Source organism: Heptranchias perlo, chromosome 18 (genome assembly GCF_035084215.1).
Source record: "Heptranchias perlo isolate sHepPer1 chromosome 18, sHepPer1.hap1, whole genome shotgun sequence".
In the NCBI taxonomy this organism is placed as follows: Eukaryota; Metazoa; Chordata; class Chondrichthyes; order Hexanchiformes; family Hexanchidae; genus Heptranchias; species Heptranchias perlo.
In genome coordinates this window covers 1,791,668-1,806,615 of record NC_090342.1, presented here as the reverse complement: position 1 = coordinate 1,806,615, position 14,948 = coordinate 1,791,668, and the positions used below count along the sequence as shown (strand labels likewise).

The 14,948-nt window shown below is 47.8% G+C and overlaps 1 protein-coding gene across 1 annotated transcript in view; it reads left to right on the top strand.

Moving 5' to 3' along the window:
- Nucleotides 1-14,948, top strand: part of rfx4 (regulatory factor X, 4) — a 166,969-nt gene that overhangs the window by 136,854 nt on the left and 15,167 nt on the right. Inside the window, exons 22-23 of the mRNA XM_067999991.1 lie at nucleotides 13,540-13,659; nucleotides 14,107-14,259. Coding sequence (XP_067856092.1) covers nucleotides 13,540-13,659; nucleotides 14,107-14,259 — 273 coding nt within the window. The remainder of the gene's footprint in view (nucleotides 1-13,539; nucleotides 13,660-14,106; nucleotides 14,260-14,948) is intronic.

Genomic DNA, 14,948 nt, shown 5'->3' with positions numbered 1-14,948 from the left:
CCATCTCGAGATCGTCCTTCTGTCGGCTGTCTGGAGGGTAGACTGGGATGGTGTGAGGTTAGAATGGGATGGTGTGAGATGGAATGAGATGGTGTGAGGTGGAATGGGATGGTGTGAGGTTAGAATGAGATGGTGTGAGGTGGAATGAGATGGTGTGAGGTGGAATGGGATGGTGTGAGGTGGAATGAGATGGTGTGAGGTGGAATGAGGTGGCGTGAGGTGGAATGAGATGGTGTGAGGTGGAATGAGATGGCGTGAGGTGGAATGAGATGGCGTGAGGTGGAATGAGATGGCGTGAGGTGGAATGAGATGGTGTGAGGTGGAATGAGATGGCGTGAGGTGGAATGAGATGGAATGAGATGGTGTGAGGTGGAATGAGATGGTGTGAGGTGGAATGAGATGGTGTGAGGTGGAATGAGATGGAATGAGATGGTGTGAGGTGGAATGAGATGGTGTGAGGTGGAATGAGATGGTGTGAGGTGGAATGGGATGGTGTGAGGTGGAATGAGATGGCGTGAGGTGGAATGAGATGGTGTGAGGTGGAATGAGATGGAATGAGATGGTGTGAGGTGGAATGAGATGGCGTGAGGTGGAATGAGATGGCGTGAGGAGGAATGAGATGGTGTGAGGTGGAATGAGATGGAATGAGATGGTGTGAGGTGGAATGAGATGGTGTGAGGTGGAATGAGATGGCGTGAGGTGGAATGAGATGGCGTGAGGAGGAATGAGATGGTGTGAGGTGGAATGAGATGGAATGGGATGGTGTGAGGTGGAATGAGATGGCGTGAGGTGGAATGAGATGGTGTGAGGTGGAATGGGATGGTGTGAGGTGGAATGAGATGGTGTGAGGTGGAATGAGATGGCGTGAGGTGGAATGGGATGGTGTGAGGTGGAATGAGATGGTGTGAGGTGGAATGAGATGGTGTGAGATAGAATGAGATGGTGTGAGGTGGAATGAGATGGTGTGAGGTGGAATGAGATGGTGTGAGGTGGAATGAGATGGTGTGAGGTGGAATGAGATGGCGTGAGGTGGAATGAGATGGCGTGAGGAGGAATGGGATGGTGTGAGGTGGAATGAGGTGGCGTGAGGTTAGAATGGGATGGTGTGAGGTGGAATGAGGTGGCGTGAGGTTAGAATGGGATGGTGTGAGGTGGAATGAGATGGTGTGAGGTGGAATGAGATGGCGTGAGGTGGAATGAGATGGTGTGAGGTTAGAATGAGATGGTGTGAGGTGGAATGGGATGGTGTGAGGTTAGAATGGGATGGTGTGAGGTGGAATGGGATGGTGTGAGGTGGAATGAGATGGTGTGAGGTGGAATGAGATGGTGTGAGGTGGAATGGGATGGTGTGAGGTGGAATGGGATGGTGTGAGGTGGAATGGGATGGTGTGAGGTGGAATGAGATGGTGTGAGGTGGAATGGGATGGTGTGAGATGGAATGAGATGGTGTGAGGTGGAATGGGATGGCGTGAGGTGGAATGGGATGGTGTGAGGTGGAATGAGATGGCGTGAGGTGGAATGGGATGGTGTGAGGTGGAATGGGATGGTGTGAGGTGGAATGGGATGGTGTGAGGTGGAATGAGATGGTGTGAGGTGGAATGGGATGGCGTGAGGTTAGAATGAGATGGTGTGAGGTGGAATGAGATGGCGTGAGGTGGAATGAGATGGTGTGAGGTGGAATGGGATGGCGTGAGGTGGAATGGGATGGTGTGAGGTGGAATGGGATGGTGTGAGGTTAGAATGGGATGGTGTGAGATAGAATGAGATGGTGTGAGATAGAATGGGATGGTGTGAGATAGAATGAGATGGTGTGAGATAGAATGGGATGGTGTGAGATAGAATGAGATGGTGTGAGATAGAATGGGATGGTGTGAGTTAGAATGGGATGGTGTGAGATAGAATGAGATGGTGTGAGATAGAATGAGATGGTGTGAGATAGAATGAGATGGTGTGAGGTGGAATGAGATGGTGTGAGATAGAATGAGATGGTGTGAGGTGGAATGGGATGGTGTGAGATAGAATGGGATGGTGTGAGATAGAATGGGATGGCGTGAGATAGAATGAGATGGTGTGAGATAGAATGAGATGGTGTGAGGTGGAATGAGATGGTGTGAGATGGAATGAGATGGTGTGAGGTAGAATGGGATGGTGTGAGGTGGAATGGGATGGTGTGAGATAGAATGAGATGGTGTGAGGTGGAATGAGATGGTGTGAGATAGAATGAGATGGTGTAAGTTAGAATGGGATGGTGTGAGATAGAATGGGATGGTGTGAGGTGGAATGGGATGGTGTGAGATAGAATGGGATGGTGTGAGGTGGAATGGGATGGTGTGAGATAGAATGGGATGGTGTGAGATAGAATGGGATGGTGTGAGATAGAATGGGATGGTGTGAGATAGAATGAGATGGCGTGAGATAGAATGAGATGGTGTAAGATAGAATGGGATGGTGTGAGGTGGAATGGGATGGTGTGAGATAGAATGAGATGGTGTGAGATAGAATGGGATGGTGTGAGATAGAATGAGATGGTGTGAGATAGAATGAGATGGCGTGAGATAGAATGAGATGGTGTGAGGTGGAATGAGATGGTGTGAGATAGAATGGGATGGTGTGAGGTGGAATGAGATGGTGTGAGGTGGAATGAGATGGTGTGAGTTAGAATGGGATGGTGTGAGGTGGAATGGGATGGTGTGAGATAGAATGGGATGGTGTGAGGTTAGAATGGGATGGTGTGAGATAGAATGAGATGGTGTGAGATAGAATGGGATGGTGTGAGATAGAATGGGATGGTGTGAGATAGAATGAGATGGTGTGAGATAGAATGAGATGGTGTGAGATAGAATGAGATGGTGTGAGGTGGAATGAGATGGTGTGAGGTAGAATGGGATGGTGTGAGGTGGAATGGGATGGTGTGAGGTGGAATGGGATGGTGTGAGATAGAATGAGATGGCGTGAGATAGAATGGGATGGTGTGAGGTGGAATGGGATGGTGTGAGATAGAATGGGATGGTGTGAGGTGGATGGGATGGTGTGAGGTGGAATGAGATGGTGTGAGATAGAATGAGATGGTGTGAGATAGAATGAGATGGTGTGAGATAGAATGAGATGGTGTGAGATAGAATGAGATGGTGTGAGATAGAATGAGATGGTGTGAGGTGGAATGAGATGGTGTGAGGTAGAATGGGATGGTGTGAGGTGGAATGGGATGGTGTGAGGTGGAATGAGATGGTGTGAGATAGAATGAGATGGCGTGAGATAGAATGGGATGGTGTGAGGTGGAATGGGATGGTGTGAGGTGGAATGAGATGGTGTGAGATAGAATGAGATGGTGTGAGATAGAATGAGATGGTGTGAGATAGAATGAGATGGTGTGAGATAGAATGAGATGGTGTGAGGTGGAATGAGATGGTGTGAGGTAGAATGGGATGGTGTGAGGTGGAATGTGATGGTGTGAGGTGGAATGGGATGGTGTGAGGTGGAATGAGATGGTGTGAGATAGAATGAGATGGTGTGAGGTGGAATGGGATGGTGTGAGGTGGAATGAGATGGTGTGAGATAGAATGAGATGGTGTGAGATAGAATGAGATGGTGTGAGATAGAATGAGATGGTGTGAGGTGGAATGAGATGGTGTGAGGTAGAATGGGATGGTGTGAGGTGGAATGTGATGGTGTGAGGTGGAATGGGATGGTGTGAGGTGGAATGAGATGGTGTGAGATAGAATGAGATGGCGTGAGATAGAATGGGATGGTGTGAGGTGGAATGGGATGGTGTGAGATAGAATGGGATGGTGTGAGATAGAATGGGATGGTGTGAGATAGAATGGGATGGTGTGAGGTGGAATGGGATGGTGTGAGATAGAATGGGATGGTGTGAGATAGAATGGGATGGTGTGAGATAGAATGGGATGGTGTGAGGTGGAATGAGATGGTGTGAGTTAGAATGGGATGGTGTGAGATAGAATGGGATGGTGTGAGATAGAATGGGATGGTGTGAGGTGGAATGAGATGGTGTGAGTTAGAATGGGATGGTGTGAGGTGGAATGGGATGGTGTGAGATAGAATGGGATGGTGTGAGGTTAGAATGGGATGGTGTGAGATAGAATGGGATGGTGTGAGATAGAATGGGATGGTGTGAGATAGAATGGGATGGTGTGAGGTGGAATGAGATGGTGTGAGATAGAATGAGATGGTGTGAGATAGAATGAGATGGTGTGAGGTGGAATGAGATGGTGTGAGATAGAATGGGATGGTGTGAGATAGAATGGGATGGTGTGAGGTGGAATGAGATGGTGTGAGGTTAGAATGGGATGGTGTGAGATAGAATGGGATGGTGTGAGATAGAATGGGATGGTGTGAGGTGGAATGAGATGGTGTGAGGTGGAATGAGATGGTGTGAGTTAGAATGGGATGGTGTGAGATAGAATGGGATGGTGTGAGATAGAATGGGATGGTGTGAGGTGGAATGAGATGGCGTGAGGTGGAATGGGATGGCGTGAGGTGGAATGAGATGGTGTGAGGTGGAATGGGATGGTGTGAGATGGAATGAGATGGTGTGAGGTGGAATGGGATGGTGTGAGATGGAATGAGATGGTGTGAGGTGGAATGGGATGGTGTGAGGTGGAATGGGATGGTGTGAGGTGGAATGGGATGGTGTGAGGTGGAATGGGATGGCGTGAGGTGGAATGGGATGGTGTGAGGTGGAATGAGATGGCGTGAGGTGGAATGAGATGGCGTGAGGTGGAATGGGATGGTGTGAGGTGGAATGGGATGGTGTGAGGTGGAATGGGATGGCGTGAGGTGGAATGGGATGGCGTGAGGTGGAATGAGATGGTGTGAGGTGGAATGAGATGGTGTGAGGTGGAATGGGATGGCGTGAGGTGGAATGGGATGGTGTGAGGTGGAATGAGATGGCGTGAGGTGGAATGAGATGGCGTGAGGTGGAATGGGATGGTGTGAGGTGGAATGGGATGGTGTGAGGTGGAATGGGATGGTGTGAGGTGGAATGGGATGGTGTGAGGTGGAATGAGATGGTGTGAGGTGGAATGGGATGGTGTGAGGTGGAATGGGATGGTGTGAGGTGGAATGAGATGGTGTGAGGTGGAATGGGATGGTGTGAGGTGGAATGGGATGGCGTGAGGTGGAATGGGATGGTGTGAGGTGGAATGGGATGGTGTGAGATGGAATGGGATGGTGTGAGATGGAATGGGATGGTGTGAGGTGGAATGAGATGGTGTGAGATAGAATGGGATGGTGTGAGGTGGAATGGGATGGCGTGAGGTGGAATGAGATGGTGTGAGGTGGAATGAGATGGTGTGAGGTGGAATGAGATGGTGTGAGGTGGAATGGGATGGTGTGAGGTGGAATGAGATGGTGTGAGATAGAATGGGATGGTGTGAGGTGGAATGAGATGGTGTGAGGTGGAATGAGATGGCGTGAGGTGGAATGGGATGGTGTGAGGTGGAATGGGATGGTGTGAGGTGGAATGGGATGGTGTGAGGTGGAATGGGATGGTGTGAGGTGGAATGGGATGGTGTGAGGTGGAATGGGATGGTGTGAGGTGGAATGGGATGGTGTGAGGTGGAATGGGATGGTGTGAGGTGGAATGGGATGGTGTGAGATAGAATGAGATGGTGTGAGGTGGAATGAGATGGTGTGAGGTGGAATGAGATGGTGTGAGGTTAGAATGGGATGGTGTGAGGTGGAATGAGATGGTGTGAGATAGAATGAGATGGTGTGAGGTGGAATGAGATGGCGTGAGGTGGAATGGGATGGTGTGAGGTGGAATGGGATGGTGTGAGGTGGAATGGGATGGTGTGAGGTGGAATGGGATGGCGTGAGGTGGAATGGGATGGTGTGAGGTGGAATGGGATGGTGTGCGATAGAATGGGATGGCGTGAGGTGGAATGGGATGGTGTGAGGTGGAATGAGATGGTGTGAGGTGGAATGGGATGGTGTGAGATGGAATGGGATGGCGTGAGGTGGAATGGGATGGTGTGAGGTGGAATGGGATGGTGTGAGATAGAATGGGATGGTGTGAGGTGGAATGGGATGGTGTGAGATAGAATGGGATGGTGTGAGGTGGAATGGGATGGTGTGAGGTGGAATGGGATGGTGTGAGGTGGAATGGGATGGTGTGAGATAGAATGGGATGGTGTGAGGTGGAATGGGATGGTGTGAGGTGGAATGGGATGGTGTGAGGTGGAATGGGATGGTGTGAGATAGAATGGGATGGTGTGAGATAGAATGGGATGGTGTGAGGTGGAATGAGATGGTGTGAGGTGGAATGGGATGGTGTGAGGTGGAATGGGATGGTGTGAGGTGGAATGGGATGGTGTGCGATAGAATGGGATGGCGTGAGGTGGAATGGGATGGTGTGAGGTGGAATGAGATGGTGTGAGGTGGAACGGGATGGTGTGAGGTTAGAATGGGATGGTGTGAGGTGGAATGGGATGGTGTGAGGTGGAATGGGATGGCGTGAGGTGGAATGGGATGGTGTGAGGTGGAATGGGATGGTGTGAGGTGGAATGGGATGGTGTGAGGTGGAATGGGATGGTGTGAGGTGGAATGGGATGGTGTGAGGTGGAATGGGATGGTGTGAGGTGGAATGGGATGGTGTGAGGTGGAATGGGATGGTGTGAGGTGGAATGGGATGGCGTGAGGTGGAATGGGATGGTGTGAGGTGGAATGGGATGGCGTGAGGTGGAATGGGATGGTGTGAGGTGGAATGGGATGGCGTGAGGTGGAATGGGATGGTGTGAGGTGGAATGGGATGGTGTGCGATAGAATGGGATGGTGTGAGGTGGAATGGGATGGTGTGAGGTGGAATGGGATGGTGTGAGGTAGAATGGGATGGCGTGAGGTGGAATGGGATGGTGTGAGGTGGAATGAGATGGTGTGAGATGGAATGAGATGGTGTGAGGTAGAATGGGATGGCGTGAGGTGGAATGGGATGGTGTGAGGTGGAATGGGATGGCGTGAGGTGGAATGGGATGGTGTGAGGTGGAATGGGATGGTGTGCGATAGAATGGGATGGTGTGAGGTGGAATGGGATGGTGTGAGGTGGAATGGGATGGTGTGAGGTGGAATGGGATGGTGTGAGGTGGAATGGGATGGCCTGCGGTAGAACGTTATGAAGAATGGGATTTTTCACACATGGGCTTCTTTAGCTCCAACAAAAGTGTTCAAAGAAAATGAAAAGTTGACAATTTTTTTTAATGCCCCTGTAATGTTTCTCCCGGTTTGCTGGCTGCAGTGTCCGGGAGATTAATCTTTAATTCCTGAAAACTTCAGGGCAGTCCTGGAGCATAGGCAGCCCAATTCTAACCCAGATGCAAGAATACTATGTACTGAACCAAACTGACTCTCATTCATTCCTTTTAAGAATCTTTAATCTTAATCTATTCCCTTAAGAATGTGAAATACACCAAAATACTTTTGTAGACAAAGCCTTTCAGCAGATTTCAGCAGGTTCTGACTTCCTATTTTTCAGTCTTTATTGCCTGGAATTTGTGCAGGGATCTCCCAGAACACGGCTGGGACTTTGGTAGAAGATTGGCAAAGCCCTTGGAAAAATGGTGTAAATGGCTAAAGACAGCTGTTTCTCCAGGATATCTGACGATCTTCTGCCGGGAGATTTGGGAGATCCCCACAGAAATTCAAGACCCATGAGAACAATGATAGAATCATACAGCACAGAAGGAGGTCATTCGGCCCATCATGCCTGTGTTGCCTCTTTGAAAGAGCTATCCAATTATTCCCATCCCCCTGCTCTTTCCCCACAACCCTGCAAATTTTTTCCCTTCAAGTATTTATCTAATTCCCCTTTTGAAAGTTATTATTGAATCTGCTTCCACCGCCCTTTCAGGCAGCGAATTCCAGATCATCACAACTCGCTGCGTAAAAAAAAATTTCTCCTCATCTCCTCTCTAGTTCTTTTGCCAATTATCTTAAATCTGTGTCCTCTGGTTACCGACCCTCCTGCCAATGGAAACAGCTTCTCCTTATTTACTCTATCAAAACCCATAATAGTCCATAAGACCATAAGAGATAGGAGCAGGAGTAGGCCATTTGGCCCCTCGAGCCTGCTCCGCCATTCAATGAGATCATGGCTGATCTGATTTTTACCTCAACTCCACTTTCCCGCCCTTTCCCCATATCCTTTGACTCTCTTGCTGACCAAAAATTTGTCTAACTCAGCCTTGAATGTATTCAATGACTCAGCCTCCACAGCTTTTTGGGGTAAAGAATTCCAAAGATTCACGACCCTCTGGGAGAAGAAATTCCTCCTCATTTCCGTCTTAAACGGGCGACTCCTTATTCTGAGACTATGCCCCCTAGTTTTAGATTCCCCCCATGAGGGGTAACATCCTCTCAGCATCTACCCTATCGAGCCCCCTCAGAATCTTGTATGTTTCAATAAGATCTCCTCTCATTCTTCTAAACTCCAATGAGTAGACCCAACCTGTTAAATCTTTCCTCATAAGACAACCCTTCCATACCCGGAATCAACCTAGTGAACCTTCTCTGAACTGCCTCCAATGCAAGTATGTCCTTCCTTAAATAAGGGCACCAGAACTGTACCTGTCATAGTTTTGATCACCTCTATCAAATCTCCCCTTAACCTTCTCTTTTTTTAATTTCAAAATATACTTTATTTCATAAACTGTAAGGGTACACACAGTTCAATGTAAATACACAATAACAATTCAAAACTATACAATATGGATTGTACACACTCCGATCCCGTCATTACAATTCAAAACACAAGACATATCTTCTAATATATTCCAGCATCAACCTGGATTAAAGGGAGTGCATGAACAGAGAGGGGGAGCGGTTCACAAATCTCTGAAGGTGGCTGGACAAGTTGAGAAGGCTGTTAAAAAAAACATATGGGGTTCTGGGTCCTGGGCTTTATTAATAGAGGCACAGAGTACAAAAGCAAGGAAGTTATGCTGGACCTTTATAAAACACTGGTTAGGCCACAACTGGAGTATTGTGTCCAATTCTGGGCACCGCACTTTAGGAAAGATGGTGCAGAGATTTTGTAGAATGGTACCAGGGATGAGGGACTTCAGTTACGTGGAGAGACTGGAGAAGCTGGGATTGTTCTCCTTAGAGCAGAAAAGGTTAAAGGGAGATTTGATAGAGGGGTTCAAAATTCTGAAGGGTTTGGATAAGAGTAAATAAAGAGAAACGGTTTCCACTGGCAGAAGGGTGAGTAATCAGAGGACACAGATTTAAGATAATTGGCAAAAGAGCCAGAATGGAGATGAGGAGGATTTTTTTACGCAGCGAGTTGTGATGATCTGGAACGCGCTGCCTGAAAGGGCGGTGGAAGCAGATTCAATCGTAACTTTCCAGTTGTGGTGGGCTGGGAGTGTTTGCTTCTCCCGGTGCCTGGAGTTGGAGTGTGCTGTTGGTGTCACTGGTCACCGTCGCGTTTGGCTGCTTCCTTTGATGAAGGTGGGGCTTCCCCCCTTTTCCCTGTTTATCAGCCGAGGAGTGATTACTGTTGTCCGTTGCGGTCTCTAAGCTCCCTCTTGCTGCTGGTCGCTCCTTTGGCGTTCGATCCTACGGGACTTCCTCTTTTTCTTTTCCTGTGTTGTCCATCCTTCTTCCGCCCCGCGTCACTTTCCATCGACTCTACGAGCTCAGGGGAAGTCTCGGGGCTGGGTGTCGAGGTTTGGTCGGTTTCCTCGACTCTCCCTGCTCTTTGTTCTCCTCCTGGTCATTGGCTCTTTCACGGGGGTCCATGGAAGGGGAGGGGTCATGGTCTCCTTCAGGGCAGTCACAACTGCTGCTCTCTTCTCCTGCATCGCCTCACCTCTCACCCCCATGCATAGCTGTGTCTGCGGTTTGGGCAGGTCTTGTGCAGGTGACCAGCCCCTCCGCACAGGTTGCAACACTTGGCCTCCTGACAGTCCAGTGTCTGGTGGCCCTCCTTCCTGCCTTCTCTGCTGTAAGCAGAACAATCCCAGCTTCTCCAGTCTCTCCACATAACTGAAATCCCTCATCCCTGGCACCAATCTGGTAAATCTCCTTAATGATGTGTGACAAACGGTCTTTTAAACCACCAACTTGTTGGACCTTTAGCCTGATGCTATTATCGAACGTCTTAAACTTGCTTCCCTCTTTATTACACTTTGCCGCACTGTGTACAGTTTAAAAATTGCAATTGCTTTTTAAAAAAAAATCTGATTTACATACAAGCCGGTAATCCTCGTCAAATCCTGCTGACTTGTTCATACAGTGAGTTGCAGCCGCTAAAACAGCCAGTTCTCAACAAAGAATTGCCTCCACTCCCTGTCTCTGCATTTCAAAGGCACAGTCGGGGGGGGCCAGGGAGGGGGGAGTGTTTTCATAAAGCTTCCTCTATAAGAAATGACTAATTGACAATAGCCATCCTTCCTGAGATGCGAGATATTAGTGTTTTATGGGGCTGTGTGTCACTCTCTTTGTGAATTGCCACTGGTGTTTACTGTTGGTCAAAGCAAGATACCCCATAATATGGAGATTGTGTTATCCAAAGCAACTTAATAGCATGAAGTCTCTTTCAAATCCAATTCCCTGGTCCTGTCTGGATCTGAACCTTTCTGGTTTAGTATTGCTCTATCCCTTTCTTCCTGATCTATTCAGTCTGTATTTTTTAATACATTAGCCTATGCATTTTAATTAAAAATGACTGGTTTAATGTAACTTAACACATTCACATTTTAATTGAAAGAAAATCCACGGGGATCCACGTTACAAACAAAAAAAACCCCAGGCAGCACCAAAGAAAAGATTATGAATATTGATGCTTTATTCTGATAGTTTTGAGCCTGGGAAAACCAACAGCAAAGGTGGGCCCATGTAAAATCCCCAAGAAACAAGCAAGTAAATGAGAGTTTAATGGAAACAGGTGAGTGTTGACCCTTTAATGCCTTGCAGTGGTTGTAGGAGCAGCAATAGAAGGCTTCAGCTATTCTCCGTAACATTGCCCGTCTCCGCCCCTGCCTCAGCTCATCTGCTGCTGAAATCCTCATCCGTGCCTTTGTTATCTCCAGACTCGACTATTCCAATCCTCTCCTGGCCGGTCTCTCATCTTCCACCCTCCATAAACTTGAGCTCATCCAAAACTCTGCTGCCCGTATCCTAACTCGCACCAAGTCCCGTTCACCCATCACCCCCTGTGCTCGCTGACCTGCATCGGCTCCCGGTCCAGCAACGCCTCGATTTTAAAATTCTCACCCTTGTTTTCAAATCCATGGTCTCGCCCCTCCCTATCTCTGTAAGTTCCTCCAGCCCTACAACCCTCCGAGATTTCTGCGCTCCTTGTGGCCTCTTGTGCATCCCCGATTTTCATCACCCCACCATTGACGGCTGTGCCTTCAGCTGCCTAGGCCCTAAGCTTTGGAATTCCCTGCACCTTGGGACTTTTACTACATTAAAGGCGATATATAAATGCAAGTTGTTGTTGTTGTGTTGTGGTGACACAATTATCCCCAAACGATGCACTATAAAACACAACTGGTTCACTATTGTGTTTTTTAAAAAATTAATTCTCGGGATGTGGGCATTAGTGGCAAGGCCAGTATTTATTGCCCATCCCTAGTTGTCCTTGAGAAGGTGGTTGTGGGCCGCCTTCTTGAACCACTGCAGTCCGTGTGGGTTTGATACAATGGAGGAGTTTCCTAGGCCACTTCAGAGGTCAACTAAGAGTCAACCACGTTGGTTTGGGATGCAGTTACGTATCAGCCCAGACCGGTTAAGGACGACAGGCTTCCTTCCCTAAAGTACATTATTGAACCAGTTAAAGAAAAAAAGAACTTGTATTTATGTCGCACCTTTCACAATCTCAGGACATCCCAAATTGTTTTACAGCCAATTAAGTACTTTTTGAAGTGTAGTCACTGTTGTAATGTAGGAAACGTGGCAGCCAATTTGCGCACAGCAAGATCCCACAAACAGCACTGAGATATTGGCTGGGTAATCCGTTCTGGTGACGTTAATTGAGGGATAAATATTGGCCAGGACTCCAGGGAGAACTCCCCTGCTCTTCTTCAAAATTTTACATCCAACTGAGAGGGCAGACGGCTTAACGTCTCATCTGACAGACGGCACCTCCGGCAGTGCAGCACTCCCTCAGTACTGCACTGAAGTTTCAGCCTGGATTGTGATCTCGAGTCTCTGGAGTGGGACTTGAATTCACCATTTTCCGATTCAGAGGTGAGAGAGCTGCCCACTGAGCCATGATTGTCACCTCAGTTTAGTTGTTACAACAAACTGGCAGCTTCATTTTCACTTTTATTAACACCTGCTTTTAATTTCCCAAATGCCATTCTGGGATTTTAACTCACATTCTCTGGATTACTGGTCCAGTAACATAACCACCGGCCAAAGGAACCTGCCAGTCCTACTCAGCCTGGTCTACACTCGCCTCTAGTCCCACACATACGTGGAGGGACTGGAGAAGCTGGGATTGTTCTCCTCACAGCAGAGATGGTTGAGAGGAGATTTAATCGAGGTGTTCAAAATCATGAAGGGTTTTGATAGAATAAATAAGGAGAAACTGTTTCCAGTGGCAGAAGGGTCGGTAACCAGAGGGCACAGATTTAAGATAATTGGCAAAAGAACCAGAGGTGAGATGAGGAAACATTTTTTTATGCAGCGAGTTATTAAGATCTGGAATGCGCTGCCTGAAAGGGCGGTGGAAGCAGATTCAATAATAACTTTCAAAAGGGAATTGGATAAATTCTTGAAGGGGAAAAATTTGCAGGGCTATGGGGAAAGAGCAGGGGGAGTGGGACTAATTGGATAGCTCTTTGACAGAGCTGGCACAGGCACTATAGGGTGAATGGCCTCCTCCTGTGTTATATCATTTTATGATTCTACGATTCTACCCTGTGGTTGACACTTAATGCCCTCTGAAGTGGCCCTGCAACCGCTCTGTTAAATCAAACTTCTTCTGGAAGAAGGCCCACCACCATCTTCTCAGGGGCAACTAGGAATGGACAATAAATACCGGCCTTGCCAGTGACGCCCACATCCCAAAAACAAATAAAGAAAAACTATATCAAAGTTTAAAAAGTTGTGGAGACATTTCCTGAGCATTCAGATGAACATTTGTTGATATTTTGAAAATATCTATATGATAGGCTCTTTTAGACCAGAATTCACAGACAATCTGAGCAGGAATTCTTGCACAATTTTAGCACAGAAATCAAAGGACATTCTAGACTCTCATATCTGACTGACAACTACCAGTCCAGAATGAGTCGGCCCAGTAGAGTGTTAGTGAGCAGGCAGCCTGTTTTACATCTCCCAATTACATTGAACTCAATGGACATAAAATGGGGAGAGATGTGAAACAGGCTGTCGATTTGCTGTCCCCAATCGCATAAAGTCACGATATAACCTATTGACTCTTAAATACTCTCAGAACATCTAGGGACAGTCTTTACATCTCAAGAACAAAAAGAATCATCAGACAATAATTATTGAGTTAAATAAAGGTGCATCATAAGAATTTCAATGAATGTCTTTCACCTGTGACAGGCTCCTTCCACCTGATCCACCTGACTTTTGATGACTACGTCCTCTATCTCCTGGAATCTCTTCACTGCCAGGAGAGGGCCAACGAGCTCATGAGAGCAATGAAAGGAGAGGGAAGCACAGGTAAAACGTGAAAATTAATGCAGTGTTGGCTTTCAAGGTCATCGCTCCACCATCAGCTCTGGAATTCCCTCCCTAAACCTCTCCGCCTCTCTCCCTCTCTCTCCTCCTTTAAGATGCTCCAAAAAATCTACCTCTTTGACCAAGCTTTTGGTCACCTGTCCTAATATCTCCTTATGTGGCTCAGTGTCAAATTTTGTCTGATAATCACTCCTGTGAAGCACCTTGGGACATTTTACTATGTTAAAGACGCTATATAAATGCAAGTTGTTGTTGTTGTCATTACCAGTCCCTGTTTACTGGTCCTTTAGCTTTCCCATTCGTAGTATTGTACACTGCGTGTTACTACGTGTCTGTAGCAGTGCAGTTGAAGAGGTTTGTGTCAATCGGTGACCATCAGTACTGGTCAATCACTGATGAATGTTTTGGTTTCTTTACATCATTGTGCAGCAGACAGAAGGGAGGAGGTGGCCCAGTCAGATCCCAGCCCTCCAACACCATCCCCGGCACCGTTCTCTCCTGATAAGTCTGTCACTGCGGAAATTCAACCAACCTCACCACTTAGCAGCCAGTCACCTGAATACACTGGAGTAACATCAACAGGTGAGCAATGGGAAACTGCAGCTCTTAACCTGTACATTACTCAGGGCAACAGAGAGCAGGCAAAGGGTTATCAATTGGGGATTATTGAACAGCGGAGGTAATATGCACAGATATACCCATCTTAGATATGTGTGGATATGTGGATAATAATCTTCAAACACATAACGTGGCGTTCTTGATCTGCCAAAGTGACGATTAGGGTTTAAGGAGAGAAGTGTGTTGGCGTGAGATGGCGGAGATTGCAAGATGCGCCAAGGGAGACGTCTGTTGGATCCGGCAAGCTGCTGAACGGTGATCCTCGGCGGTGAGGGTAATGGGAAGGAGGCAAATAGATTCCAGATCCACAGTGGGGAGGAGAAATGAGCGGGAGTGGGGAGAGTGGTGTCACATAGTGGCTGGTGTAGAGCAGCACCTGGAGGGGGCTGAGGGCAGTCACTCTGCGTCGGTGAGGTCACTCTGCGTCGGTGAGGTCACTTTGAGTCGGTGAGGTCACTCTGTGTCGGTGAGGTCACTCTGCGTCGGTGAGGTCACTCTGCGTCGGTGAGGTCACTCTGCGTCGGTGAGGTCACTCTGCGTCGGTGAGGTCACTCTGCGTCGGTGAGGTCAGCACTTACACTGATGGACCCTCAGGTTTCAGTACAAAGTTTTAGGCTCAATAAATCCTGTAAACTCCTGAAAGACTGTTGCAG